Raw genomic sequence first — 14,447 nt, 5'->3', positions numbered from 1 at the left:
GGTGTCTAGGAAGGTCATAATGAGTAACTTTCCACTTGATCAGCAACATGACGACGGCTGGTTCAAGACTGCCTGGGTTAGGGCCATGGATCAAGGCCATATTCCGATTTCTACCGAAGGAGTCTCATAGTTCATAGCGATAATTGGGCAATGGTTCATGGGCGATAAGTAATCAACGCTGCCATAAGTCCTTGAACCCGGTCGCTCAAGAATTGCTTCTGAAAAAAGCTAGTAAGACTGGAGCAAACTCCCAGCTCTTTGGCAGACTCTTTATTTCCATACCTATGAAAAGAATCAAACAGTCATGAGAGATTTGGCAAAACTGCAGCTTCTGTACTTCTTTCTGCTAGAAGATAGAAAGTACCACCATAGTAGAAGTGTGGAAACAGTAAAGACGCCGGTCACTAGAAAGTAGATCCAGATATAGCTTGACACTACCGAGTGTTTAGCGTCATCTGGAGACCAGTTGAAAAATGTCATCGAGAACAACGTCTGCTTCGCCTTAGCTAGACTTCCAAGACTGGCCAGAGCAAAAGACGGACTTACTGCGAAGAAAGTTCCTGGAAGGAAAACCATTGTTACTAAAGCAATCGAGCGCATTTGCCTAGAGTCCCGACCGGTAGCTGTCGCAATGTCCACATTTGTGTCGCCTTGAGCCTAAGAGAACATTTATCTATCAATTCCAAAGCAAAGCAGAAACCAATTGGGTGTTTCGGCCAAACGCGAGAGCCCGACTTACCCATTGCGTGGCAATTGTCATTCCCTCAACGCTCATCGTACACTCCTGAATCCTGTCTTCCAAGTCTTCGATGAGAATGTGGAGTCGATCGTGGATCATTAATCCAGTCCTATCCATTGCCAATTTACCTGCTTCGTGTTGTATCTCATGTTTAGGCTGCTCACAACCCCTATCAATCAGCTGAACCCTGTGTAGACTAGACAATTCAGCGATATGATCTACCATCTTTCGAAGCTGCCCTTTCCATGCCCTTAGACTGTTCCGAAGAAATGTTGTGTTCAGCCATGCTGACCTTCTAGAATGTCTCATGTCAATTTTATCCTCTTCTTGAATCTCCTCGCCCTCAACCGGGTTTCCAGTACCAAGCTCGAAGATTGCTCCTTCGATGGCATCAACCGTATCTGCAACAACTTTTGCCATTCGATCTCTTTCCAACTCTGCAAAAATACCTGGCAGAATGAGAGGGAATAACGTGTGGTCTTTTGCTCGACTCAGTCGGCTGACCACGTTCCGTTCCACCTCCGCTGTGCATCCAAACAGCACCGCAAATGTTAACTGGCTCTGAGGAAAGTACGTGGCTGTCAAAGCCATGTCGTCTGCCCATGAGTTTGATGACCTACATTGATACACTATAATCAAAGTCAAAATCTCGAAGTATCTGGTATGGGGATCAATGGGGCCATACCTATCGCAGGGTGACCTATCGAATCCGACTCCCCAACATTCATGGTGACGAAAGACCTGGAAAAGACAGGAACGTCTGCCCGGCTGATCACACGCGCTATGGAAGAGTGCACGAAGAATTTGTCGCAAATGCTTCTGAATGTAACCTGGTCAAAAGGTAATTGGCGCACCTCCCTCTTTCCCCCTTTCGCATTATTACTCAAGTCGGCCTGGTGCCCACCATCGGAAACGCTGTGGCTCGGCAACCCTTGTCTGTCAAGAGAGCTGAAGGGCGAAGTTTTCTCATTGAAGGTTTCATGATTGGAACTTATGGGATGTACAGCAGGGAGGCTTTCGCTTCCAACAAGCTTCGTGGATGTTTCCGACTTTCTGGCAATTCTTTGGTGGCAAAGTAAGTCAGTCTAGGAGGGCTTTTCTATTTCTCTTTTTTTCTTTCTGGAATTGAGAGAAGTTTTCGTACATGAGAACTAGGCCCGAGTCCTTATGAATTGACGGGATGCACTACAATCAGTTAACCGCCATGCAGTATCAGGTCAGACATGAAGCTGAAGCTGACATTATCAAGCCAAGACTGCCACTCTGTGGAGGTCTCATTGGACCAAAGTACAGGACCCTATCTCGAGGGTTAGCTTCCTTCTCATCTAAGTGATAAGGGCTAGGACAAACGCATTGATTGGTTAAGATCTTGATCACTGTCGTCGGTTGTGGCCTGTAACGAAAAACTCTTTGCAGGTCGGTCTCATTCAAGCTACTGTCGTCCAATGCCCAGTCCATGACCGAATGAATGTGAGATGTAGGAGCTTCGGTTTCCGTCACAACTTCATCTTGCTGTAAAGGTTTAGGGGAAGAGAATTCTGCACCATAATAGCAGCTTATCACTCATCTGGGGGCCCTCTGCACGTGGGATCATTTGCAGCCATGTGTGACGCAGCCTACTTCAGGGTGGCACTCGCAAGGGGGGAAAACCGCATTCCTGCAGCTGCTGCAGGCTGCGCCACCCATTATTACTGCAAACCGTCATGTATTACAATCTTCTCATGATTCGTGTCAGGCTGACCAATAGTCTTTCAACTGTTCGCCCTACTTTCACGGGAAACGCAGCGCCGTTCCGTCGGTGAGTCTGGACCGTGTGACTGTCTAGTACAAATGATATGTGACTTAGGGTTCGCCACAGCTCCCCTCTGGCTGTGCCTGCTTGTTCTCTCTGCGGAAAGCTCTGCCAAATTGTAAAACCTCAGTACCAATACTTGCAGCGCCTCGTGAAAACCTGTCCAAGCCTGCTATGCCACCTGGCATAATTCCTCCTCCAATCACCCAATTATGACTCGACGGTTGCGAAAGCAGTCCATCTGCAAGGGAGCGGGCGCTACCGTCAGCAATCCACCAGCCCAAGAATAAATGGCACACCAAGGTCTCTTTGCTTGTTTCTTTGCTGTTTTACGGCATGGAGTTGTACATCCTGGAAATAGTGGAGGTGGATGTTATCTGGTTGTTGAAAGGGCTTGCTTGTCAGTTCATGTTCACACAGCCGATGCAACTTAAAGAGAGGCGTTCGAAGACGTGGCCATTTTGTGGCGGCTCACCATGGTTGGGTCGCAGCGGTCTCGATACCCTGTAATCGCATTCCCAGGACAAGTTCTTGCTCAGGCTCTCTGCAAGGCTCTTATCAGAATGGGATGAGTTCTTCGGTCGTCCTTCTAAAGTGTAGCCGAATTCCACTCCTGGTCAGGGTTTGATGTATAATACGAGGCGCGTCACGCAGATTGCACGTAGAGGCCAAACAATTTCGACTTGCATTCTTGTAGCTAAGTTCACAGCAAGAAGGGAAACCGCCTACACACTCTGAAACTGTGCAGGCCAGATACAATGGCGACTGAAGTCTTCCAGGGCAGGTACACCGACGAAGCGGTGATCACCCAGCACCTACGGCTCATATTTCCACGCCAGAAGTTCCAGATATCTGTGAGAACGTCCCTCAGCGACGTTGATATTATATGAATGGGGCGTATATGCTGACAAGTCGGTCTAAATTTCTAGTCGGAGCGCGGAAGGTTTTTCTGCACTATCCCGAGAAAATTGAGACCGGTGAGGATGTGAAAGCTTAGTGTCTGTATATCGAAATCTAATTCGATGCAGGTCGAGCGTGAGAGAGTCCTGAGAGCAATTCAAGCAGATCATTACGACCAAGAGAGTTGAATGTACTCCGTTAATTCCTTTCATAGTCATGGTCACGAAATTCGAGACGGCGCAAGGCGATTGGTTATGTAAATACGTCATAGAACTTTGAGTCATGAAGGAAACACTTTTGGGAGCAGCTTTTGTGATTCTTCTACCTGATTTGAGATCTATCTATCGGCAGCTGAACGTGTCGGTCCATCATAGTCCATTATGATTGCTTCAAAATCACTATCGTCAATATTCGCAATGTGCCTCTTCGCCACCTTGTTGAGATGTGCTTGAACCGGTACATGAGGCTGTATGATGGCCGATGATGAAGTTGGTGACATGCAGTATCCCCTTCGGCTGCTTTGGTCTTGCATGAGACTCAACTCTCGACATAGATCAGGTGACGCGATACGCTTTCGGTCAACTGATTGGACTATCAACATTCTGTTTTGGACCAGAGCTAGCAGATCGCTGATAAGTTGAGAGCATCTTCTGTGCCCCCTCAACCGGTCGAACTCCTAGCTGTCTTGTTAGCGAATAAGCTTTCAAGCTACAGTTTACCAACCGAACCTCAGTAACGCTTTGCTTGATGTTGAAAGCATAGTTATCTTCGGATACCCGAACAATTTCAAAATAGATAGGCGTGTCGTGGCTATTGATATATGGAGACATGCGCTTCTGCTTGAACTCCTGATAGCCTTTCCATCCATCTAGAGTCCATACTATGAACTCAAGTATGAGACATCCGAGGGTCCATATGTCGAAAGACCTAGATATGCGACCCTCATTCCCTTCAATATCACACTCAGGAGGCCTGTAGTTGGGAGAAACTGGGATTTCTGCTCCTGGTCGGTTGGACCGACTCTCCTGGCCGTGTGTTCGGGTGAGACCAAGATCAGAAAGAACTAGGTTGCCTCTACCATTCGATTTGAACCACAAGACATTCTCTGGCTTGATATCACCATGTCTTCCATAGAGACGTTTTCCATTGATGTCCAGGTGGTCCGTGTCGTTAGGGTCGTGGATGTAGCTCAAAGCATCAGCAATGCCGCAGATCTGGCGCATCATCCACAGAAAGAATTCATGATTTCTTTCAAGAAATGATTTACGCTCCCAGAATTTAAGAAGATCACATTCGGCCCAGGGAAACAACAGAAGGTACTCAGTGGTACCATTAGTACTACGCGTGAAAGTTGCAAGAAGGGTGACGATGTGGGGGTGTCTTCCGCCGAATCGTTTCAAGTGCTTAACTTCCTGGTCGAATTCCTGTCTATTGGGAATGTAGAGCTTCTTCAGAGCAAAACATCCTGGGTCGGCAGATATCTAAGGTTATTAGTTCTGCGATCAAGCTGAGGAAGTGAATGTATGATGGTAACATAAACCGTACCTCTTTGAGCGTCTTGTGGAAACCATGCTGCCAAGCATGTATTACGATTTGCTTCACTTCCCCGAAACCTCCACTCAAGCTCATTGATGTCGCACCGTCAGGTGTAACGACTGAAATAGGATTGGATATTGTGACCCATGGGAGTATGTGAGTCTCGCCGAAGCTATAATGGGAAACTTCTCCCTTTTGTGAGGATTTGGCAATGTAATGAACGAATAGGCGACATTGCAGTTTGTAGAAAGTCTCCCCATCCAGAGGATCCCATTCGCCAAAAGGGCGATGCGACTGGTAGTATCTCTGGTCTTGATATTCTGTAATTTGGTCGCGTTTTAGGGGAAGATTTTCATCGGTGAATCTCTCGTCGACAAAGCTCTGAATACACTGGCCTTGCTGCATGAGGACCAGAATCGCAAAGATGAGATGATAGCTTGCAGAAGTATCATTTCTCCCCAGAATCGTGTCTGTCCACCGTTGACAGGTGTTGGTTGAATTCTCGCCGTGTTCCGCAGTAAGTGAACCTTGTTTGACGAGATGTCGAACAATGTGAGAGACGGTCTCCCTGCCGAACAGGTGTTCAAAGAGCTTCGATGGCCAGAAATCTTGGTCACGGCCCAATGGTGATTTGACGGCGTTGTCCCAGACCCTGCATTTGATCTGTCGCTTCATGTGAGCATCACTGGTGATTTCTTCTAGATTCTCTAAGTTAGGTAGGGTAGGGGTTAACCAGGCGGCAACAGCTGGAATTCCAGTGGAAGAACGGAGGTTTTCGACGCGGATCGGAGGCCCGTCATTGATCTGGATAGCCGGTGTATTCCCGTCAACAGGTCCTTTCTGATGAGCCATGGCGACTAAGACTGGGGTGTACTCCCCTCGAGGAGTTTTGAGACCTGGATTTTCTTACGAAGAAAGAAGAATGACGAAGACTGAGGACATTCTCAAGCCCCTGCCTCAGGTGAAGCTGTCGGGTCGAGGCTCATATCACGTCAAGTATGAACACCATGCTTGCCTCAAGGCTGCCCGCAGCCTGGTTGTTGGGCGCATGAACATTCGACCACACCCTCTTGTATGCTTCTCACTTAAATTCACTTTTGAACAAGGCTTTCATCAAATAAGCCACCGTCAGCAACAAAAAGTCGGTGTTGATTTGAGTGACTTACCTTGCCCAGAACTATGATCGAAGCAGGCTACAGCCAGGCTGCGGCTGATTGTGACTCCCTGTCACCCAGCCACACCCGCCTCTTCTCCATGCAGATGGCTGGCAATGTAGTTCGGAAAAGACATTGAGGCACCGTCATGCATATGGAGCCTGCCTTGATCTCGATCAGGCGGGCAATCAGGACATGGCCATTCATACCACCCATACAAAGAGGCGCACACCGAGTCATATCAATAGACGAATGATATTTCCAGCAACCCTCACGGATTCTTTCTTCATCCTATTCTAGGGACTAGCTTGTTTTCAGTTTTTTTGCTCCAAATTATCCAACCAAACCTTGCCAAAATGAAAGCTCGTTGGGAACGCAGTCAGACATTTGCTGACAACCAAAAATCAGTCGATTCCTTCTCCTTACCGCGTATTCAAACTGCACGCTATCTGTGTTCGCTTGCACGAATACATAACCTTGTAGTACTAGAACCTCCCGTTCAACGAGGCTCGTACGTCAGGACGAGCCTGTGTCTTTATGTTACTACTTGCGACTACTTGGACTTTTCTTTTTTTTTGGGGGGGGGGGGGGGTTAGACTGCACTTACAAAGTCTAGAGGGAGCGACGAAGCATCTGCTCTGATGCAATACACATTTTGCCTAGTCTTCAGGTAATTCTTAGTTGCGTGTTCTGTGAAATCTGACCAGAGTTGGGGGACAGGAAATGGCTCGATTCTTTGCTGAAAAGGGGTTGTTACTTCGACTGAGAACTTTCCAGGGCCGTACAATCTGGTGAGAAGGTTCGATAAGCCGTGAGGGCTCTTGACGGTCTTGCAGTGGACGAATTGCCATTGGCCGCTACTACTTGAAGAGCTAGAGACTGAGGGCATTGCCGTACAAAAACGAGATGATCGTTCGCAGTCCAAGATTATCTTATGTTGATTGACCGTTCTATAAAATTGAACAAAGAGGGAAGGAAGCGGAATAAGAATATGCTTTCTAATACAGCTTGAGAATTAGAGTCGTTATCCGGTCCAAACAATTACTAGGCCTGGGCATCGATATCAAGGGCTCATGAGCCCTTTTCTAGGTGATCGACCTGCATTATGAATCAAGCGCGTGTCCGCCTGGTAACGGCACAGTGAAACAATAGGTTGCCTGTTTATTAACTCTTGGTATGGTCATGCATTAGCGACCAGCGGGCTGAAAAGACGACTATCCAACCACGGCTGCCGCTGCCACACACCCCATTCCTTTCGGCGCCACGCCTCTTTGATAGTTTTTCTACTTCGCTCCCTACTCAGCCGCAGTCAGGTCTGAATCAGGCCGATAACTGGTTGTGTGCCGCCTGATGGACTTGGCGTGTGTGAAAAGATGATCAATATTAGGTAGCATGCAGCAGTTGCATATGCTGATGACTGAAGTAGTGATTTGGAATGACGGGCTGCACCATCGTGGGGGTAACGCCATAGTCCTGGCGGAAGATGGCCCATGTCTCTTCCCCCCATCATTTCTTGGTCTATGAGGTAGGCTTCGGTGGGAATGTTCCAAATAAGGGGACGATGTGTGGGAACGAAGGAGGTGAGGGGGCGGGAATAAGCAAAATCATTTCAATGCTCAGCATTCGAGAGCCTTATCATCTCCTCTCCGGGGCTGTGCCATAATTATCACCCGCTAGACAAGACCAGTAACACCTGGCTTGCCCTGATTTAACCAGCAAGAGGGATGCGGAGATCTTTTGGGCAGCTTCTGCCGAATAATATATTGGTGTGTTTCCGCTGTTTCAGGATTCGTGCGTGGCTATTTGAAGGCTACTTCGTCAGAGCTAACAGGATACTCGTCCACAGCAAATCATTGCGTTGATCAAAACACTGCACCATATATAACCGATATGAGCAATCCCAGGGAAGAAGATGATAATCTTACACTGGGTGATGTACAACCAGGGCTCGATTTCTGTAGCACAGTGAGTCACGTCCTTCTTAGTACAATCGCCCCTACAGATACGACTCTTTGCATGTCCAACTACCTAGCTGTCACTCTACTCAATCATCCTTATAATTGCCTTGATTTTCCTTGGACTGACTCGCTCGTCTTTGCAGCAGCCTCGCGTCATACTTTCTCGATTCAATGAAGATGTCGATTCCTCATCAATAAATCCGACCAATCCGAGAGACAGGAAAAGTCTGTCCCCTGAAGCTTCTCGAGCGCCCCCAGACCACCGAAGATTGCGTGTTGAAGACGACGAGATCAGCATCCATACCCAAAATGACCGAGGCTACGCAGCTGCTGGGCGGGCGTTCGATAAAAGCAAATTTGCGGCTTACCAAGATACTGAGCCTATCATAGCAGAGTCGGACTTTGGACAAATGGGCACGCACTTGCAAGGCATACAGCCAGACCACGCTACGAAGACAACATATGTCAAGTCCATGGCTTTGGAAGTCCTCAAATCTCTCGAAAAGTACGACGGACGATCTCAGGGGCCAAGGTGGTTGCCAGTCAATCACCTTTTCAGAATTATTACAAGAGATTCCGTTCTTCGAGCGTTAAAGGAATCTCTTCAAAAATTGGAGCTTTCCCAAGGAACCTTAGAGAGATATGCGGAAGCTGTGTGTCCCTCAATAGGTTCAGAAAGCAGCATCGGATCACGAAGCATGTTTGCGATCCTTACGATTCTGAACAGAGCTGAAGAAATCCTTGAGTACGTTGATCTCGAATTATCGGACGACAACTTGCCTTTTGTTGCTGGCCCAGACCAATTGAGTCAGTATGGCAAGCTATTCCCAAAGGGTGTCCAGTTTCAACATCCGTACCAGTCATTCGGACGCCATTGGACATTTGAAACCTGGGGTGCGTTGAAGGAGTGGCAAAAGATAATGCGGTCACCATTTTTTGCAATTGACCCGGGCGACAGAGAAAGAGATATTCCTCACTACGAATTGGAGCCTGATACAGTTCTACCATTCATCAAAGAGTTCCCGGCCACATCTTCGACAATGACGTCTTACAGCAAAGTGCAGCGAGTGCAAATCCACATGCACCACCACACGATGTACAAGGTATTGATGGACCCGCATTCTTCGAGGATAAAATCACAGGCTGAAACATTTCCAGGGGTTTAATGACGAGAATCCATGCTTCGCTGTCAAAGAACTGCTCCCTGAGCTTGGCAACCAAGACACGAGTCGCGAACTCAACTTTAAAGAAGAGGTACGAGCTTTGGCCAAGACTGTCGGCTTATCGAGTCATGATCATGTTATCAAGCTACTTGCAACTTGGAGGAGAGGGGACAGTTGGAGTATGCTGTTTCCATGGGCTAGGAGCAACCTCAAAGACTACTGGCTGCAAGAGTCTCCCGATCCCAAAAGATCGCCAGAATTCGTACAGTGGATGTCTACGCAATGCCGGGGCCTTGCAGAAGGCCTCAAGAAGATTCACAAAAGTCCTTCAAACCACCTCACAGAAGAGTTCGGTATTCACGGAGACATAAAGCCCGAGAATATCCTCCTCTTTGACAGCAAATCGAACGAATTTGGGACGATGGTCATTAGTGACTTCGGCTATACTCGCTTTCATGGAAGAAATACTCGGTCAAACACCCCTGTAGTAGGCTTTAGTCCAACTCACAGAGCCCCGGAACTTGACCTTGAACAGACCATCTCTAGATCTTACGACATGTGGACGTTTGGTTGCGTGTTTCTCGAGTTCATTACCTGGTATCTGAAAGGTCCAGACGGGATCGAGCAATTCGTGAATCAGCGAATTCATGACGACAAAGGGGCACCTCCAGGCTTTTCTGAGGATAAGTTCTTCAACATCAACAACACAATCGGCAAACAGAGAAGACCGATAGTGAAGCGTTCTGTGGAAGACGTAAGTCGAAATTTTTGAGAAGACAGAGGGAAACGATATGCTGACTATAATCTCTTTCGTCCGCACCCTAGTGGATAGCGCATTTGAGAAAACAACCTCACTGTGGTGGCTATTTCAATGACTTCTTGAATCTGATAGTCAATGAGCTTTTGCAACCCGAACCTAGAAAACGAGAAAAGTGCGACAAAGTTGCTGAGCATCTCAGGAAGTTAGAACAGAAGTGCGAGCGTATGTGCGAAAGCGGAACGGTGGAGTACCTCATGGGCAGGATCTCTGAGCCCTCGATGCCTACAACCTCATCTGTCACAACATTGCCTTCACATCAATCAAAGAACTGCCGTTCCCAGTCAAGCTATCCTTCAGTCATAAGCTCCCTCTGCGATATTACCTGGGGCTCTTGGAGCGACCGTGGGTCATCGAAGTGGCCACATCGATTGATGAACAACATCGATGCGATGCTCTTCAGCGGAGTTTCCTCACGAGAAGGTGGTGAACAACATCACCGACAGCCTATGGGAAGTCCTCAAATGGAGCCTTTAGTCCAGCCAACTGAACAAACACCATTGTTTCCATCTACTACTGTGGAAACCCCCACCATTTCTTACACAGCTACTTCCCATCAGGGATCAAGGCCTCGAGGTAGGCAAGGTGAGAATCAAGATGTGGTCGCTCCGAGATATCCCGACGAACCCTTTCAACAGCAACGAATGAATACAAACCTCCGCATGCGGGACGGTCAGTGCCGAGAGTTGACGAACGGCAGGTTGGGTGACCATATCAGTGACACTAGAAGTATCGAGCAAAAGAGACCGGGCTCTTTCCTGTCTGTTTACAGCGATGGAGCTTTATGTGGACTGAGAGACATATTCCAGTATTGTTTCGCGTCTTCAGAGGACTCTCAGAGTTCTAGAGATGGCTGAATTTCCGCCGAGATTGGGGAGTCACCATATGCACTAAATCAAAATTTGGGGAGTTCTGCTTGGTGTTTTGGTCGGTGGACATTGGCTTTGAATAGCCTTTGCCGGAAAGGACCGCAAACTTTGATCTCCAAGAATCGATGAGGGATAGAACTAAGAGGCGCAAGTCTGCATTTGATACCATATGATTTCAAGCGCTATCATTAGGATATTTCAGCCAGATATCTACAAGGGTCTCGTATTGGCTACATTAAACACTGATCCACCTTGCCATCCACGTTCTGGTGATCTGCTTGGCTTCATCAACGAGACCAAGATCCAATAACATTTGAACAGTGCCACGAGTGGAACTTTCAAGAGCACTGAAGACCCACGAATGGGTGAAACTGGTGTGCTCACCGATAAAGACCGTGTTGAACTCAGTCTGCCAGAAGGCCGGCAGGTAAAGCTGTTGTTGGGGAACAATGGGAACGGCAAAAGCTCCCGCATGATGCTCATCCTGCTCCCAGCAGTGACGCTCATAGTTGCCGGTCCACATCTCATCAGCAATGGGGCCGTGAATCTCGACCATAGCGCGCTGGATGTAGGCAATGTGCTCCTCAACAGGCATGGAGCAAGCGACAACAGCATCGGCGTCAGGCGCATAACTCGTAAGCATGACACCGGGACCGGTTCCATTGATGTTGTAGGAAGGGTAGCAGATCTGACCGATGCCGTAAATATCAGTGCGTCCACATCCACCGATGATGGGGTGCTCGAGGTGCTCCCAGAAGCGAGTCTTGTACTGCATGGCGACCTTTACGGCACCCAGGAAGACTGTGCGCTCAATGGCGCGGCGCATCAAGCTCGAGTGAGGCGGCAGCTCCCAGTACTTGAGTACGTTGAACGGTACGCTGTTGAAGACATAATCAAACTGTTCGGTCGTAGTGTTCTTGGACCAGGGGTTGCCTCCAGTCTCACGCCATGTCACATTGAGGTTGTTGGAATCCTCGTTGTACTTGACGCTGAAGACCTTGGTCTTGTAGGCAATGCGATCTTTGATAATGTTCTCGAAGGCAGCGGGGAGACGGCTGATACCACCATCAACGGTGCGCCACTCATTGGCTAGGAAGTAGACAGTCTCAAACTCCCACATAGGCCAGACAACGTGAGATGGGGTGACCTCATCAGTCACGTTCAGATCGGTGTTCATAACGTGGAGCAGGTACTCGACCTCAGAGAAATCGAACATACCAGTTTCAACAGCCTCCTTGTGGGCCTTGAAGACATTGGTAGCGTAAAACTTCCGTCTCTCAGGCGTCAAAGCCTTGAAGTCATCAAGAGCCTGGATGGCTTCCTTGGCTGCGGTAGCGTTGGAGTAGGTCGTGTTGGTCATGAGGGAGGGGTCGGCGGCGATCTCCTTGCGACCGGGGACAGTGCCATCGGGACGACGCTCTTTGGTTGCAACAGGGGCATTGTCGGAAACCTGGATCCACGGGATGAACTTGACTTGGAGAGCAGGATCCGCGTCAGCGTTAATCTCGTTGAGGACATCCGCCAGCTGATAGATCATCTTCTGATCGTTGATGGGATAGGTCTCGTTGGTTTCAGCATCGTAAATGCTGTGCGGAAACCGCATAGGTCCCAGCTCGTGGTGCTGATGCTCGTCCGGAGTTGATCCGTTCAGATAGGTGGTGCGAATACGTCCTCCGATTCTTTCTGAAGACTCCAGAATCTTCCAGTTGTGAATTCCGACTGAGTCGAGTAGCAACTGTGGCTATTGTCAGCTTCTTCTCCCGAATGAAAGGTCTATGAAAACTTACGCCAGTGTGCAGACCGGAGATGCCGGCGCCCAAGATACCAAACGTTTTGTTCTTTACCGATGCAACAAACACATCGTCGGGTTGCTTCTGCTTGAGGTATTCAACGCCATCAAACCAGGGGCCCATTGGGTCCGTGGCCTCGGCGAAAGTCGCACGCTTTCTCATCTTGCGGCTCTTAACAGAATGTTCTGAAGAGCGACCGACAAGCTGGCTGTCAACAAAGGCGTGCAAGCATCCCGAAGACACATCCTCAGGAACCATCCAGACAAACTTTGTAGGCCTTTGGTCTGTCCATTCCAGATGACGCTTTGCAGCAGGGTGAGAGCCAATGTGTGTCCGCCCAATCTTGTGATGGGCTTCGAAGGGGGATCTCATGCCACAATCACCATAGACAAGGGATAGCTCTCCATCGAGAGGGCCATTGTACTCGATGTTGATGTTGCGAACTCCGTTTCTCTCGACTTCAAACGGACCCTGAAAAGAGACCGTCTCGCGGAATACGGGTTCCGCAACAGCCGTCTGGCAAAGACTGGCTGCGGCAGTGAGGAGCGTTGACCAACGGGCAGCCATGTTGACTATGGCAGATTTTGAGGGCAAGGTTGACAAACGGTGAGAAGTTCAAGAGGCTCAAGGCTGATGCCCGTGATTATAACCTGCTCTTTATATGGCTGTCTGCCGAACGCTCCCCTACCTTGACTATGCATGAGGCTCAACCAAGTGAGGTTTTGATAAGCACCCGGATGGACATATTGGAGGCTTAGAAGATCTCTAAAGGCTGGGCATCATCTAATTAGATTGACTCAAGTCCCGTCACTGAGGTTTTCGGGGTGCGGAGGTTGCGTTTAGTCGAGTTTTCGTGTCATGTTGCGCAGGACCGGTTACCGACTATCAGGGCACAACTCCGCAATCACTGTAACAACGTGGGAGACATGCCCGAAGACGGCGCAAGCGACCACAGAGAACGTGGAAATTCTAATCGCGCATAGGTCATGACGGGGGTCAGAGTTCTCGCTTCTTTGGAGTTCATATCGTTGGTGTCTTGGCGGGAGGGACGCTGCATGGGCCCGGCCTTGTTTACTATCCCGGCATCGGAACCGCGGGGAACCCTAGCTTGCTTGCGGGTTGCGAAAACCGACCATCGGCTCTTATTTGTTCTTGCACCTTATCTTGGTTGAATCTCGACCGTATCCTCTCGCGGCTTGACCTGCATGGGAATGGCACCAGAGTTGCGTGGCGGTAATGACGAGCGAGAGCAGACGATGGGAACAGGAAGTTGGATAATGTAGAGAAGCATTCGCTTGAGTGGTATTAGGTAATGGGTTGCGCGCAATTCTAGAAAATGGGGCCCCCGTGGTGGATATCCGGAGGCCCGATACCCCATCAGGCAAGTCAAATACTTGAACCCTCTTGGGATTGAGTCGTAGCCAACTACCAATGTCTAGGACTCTAGGAAGTTGCGGATTGCCCTCAGTCTTTCGTTGCTAGGATGCTGTGCTTGCTTACTAGAGCTGTCAATCTTTGAAAGTTTGGCAGCTCCGGCCGAATGTCAATGCCGATGTTGCCAATACATAGCGGTGTATGTGTGGGTCGCCGGTTAAATGTGTTAATTCTCATTGCCATCGCCAAGACAGCAAAATCGGGGTCAACAAGGCCGAATCTCTTGGCTAGAGATAACTTATCTTCATGTCAGCAATTGCCGACCGGATGCTAAGGAATGCGTTATCATGCGAAA

At 48.8% G+C, this 14,447-nt stretch overlaps 5 protein-coding genes across 5 annotated transcripts; 1 reads left to right on the top strand and 4 right to left on the bottom strand.

Annotated features, from left to right (window-relative positions):
- Positions 1 to 294: 294 nt before the first annotated feature.
- On the bottom strand, positions 295 to 1,467 carry CPAR01_11539 (uncharacterized protein; the record flags this gene model as incomplete). The annotated part of the gene is made up of 3 exons (XM_060495798.1): positions 295 to 657; positions 740 to 1,368; positions 1,425 to 1,467. 3 exons carry the CDS (start codon positions 1,465 to 1,467, stop codon positions 295 to 297), a joined length of 1,035 nt encoding a protein of 344 aa, XP_060346146.1.
- A 2,301-nt stretch (positions 1,468 to 3,768) lies between these two features.
- CPAR01_11538 (CMGC protein kinase) lies at positions 3,769 to 5,819 on the bottom strand (the record flags this gene model as incomplete). The annotated part of the gene is made up of 3 exons (XM_060495797.1): positions 3,769 to 4,033; positions 4,155 to 4,912; positions 4,977 to 5,819. The coding sequence occupies 3 exons, from the start codon at positions 5,817 to 5,819 to the stop codon at positions 3,769 to 3,771; spliced, it is 1,866 nt and encodes a 621-aa protein (XP_060346145.1).
- Positions 5,820 to 6,606: 787 nt separating this feature from the next.
- On the bottom strand, positions 6,607 to 7,010 carry CPAR01_11537 (uncharacterized protein; the record flags this gene model as incomplete). Its single annotated transcript, XM_060495796.1, has 3 exons — positions 6,607 to 6,648; positions 6,729 to 6,785; positions 6,879 to 7,010. 3 exons carry the CDS (start codon positions 7,008 to 7,010, stop codon positions 6,607 to 6,609), a joined length of 231 nt encoding a protein of 76 aa, XP_060346144.1.
- A 1,001-nt stretch (positions 7,011 to 8,011) lies between these two features.
- On the top strand, positions 8,012 to 10,916 carry CPAR01_11536 (protein kinase; the record flags this gene model as incomplete). The annotated part of the gene is made up of 4 exons (XM_060495795.1): positions 8,012 to 8,086; positions 8,223 to 9,182; positions 9,238 to 9,996; positions 10,068 to 10,916. The coding sequence occupies 4 exons, from the start codon at positions 8,012 to 8,014 to the stop codon at positions 10,914 to 10,916; spliced, it is 2,643 nt and encodes an 880-aa protein (XP_060346143.1).
- A 247-nt stretch (positions 10,917 to 11,163) lies between these two features.
- Positions 11,164 to 13,285, bottom strand: CPAR01_11535 (L-amino-acid oxidase; the record flags this gene model as incomplete). The annotated part of the gene is made up of 2 exons (XM_060495794.1): positions 11,164 to 12,663; positions 12,716 to 13,285. The coding sequence occupies 2 exons, from the start codon at positions 13,283 to 13,285 to the stop codon at positions 11,164 to 11,166; spliced, it is 2,070 nt and encodes a 689-aa protein (XP_060346142.1).
- Positions 13,286 to 14,447: the final 1,162 nt, after the last annotated feature.

This window comes from Colletotrichum paranaense (assembly GCF_030867605.1).
Source record: "Colletotrichum paranaense strain IMI 384185 chromosome Unknown Scaffold_9.1, whole genome shotgun sequence".
NCBI lineage: Eukaryota > Fungi > Ascomycota > Sordariomycetes > Glomerellales > Glomerellaceae > Colletotrichum > Colletotrichum paranaense.
This window is presented reverse-complemented; position numbering and strand designations above follow the sequence as displayed.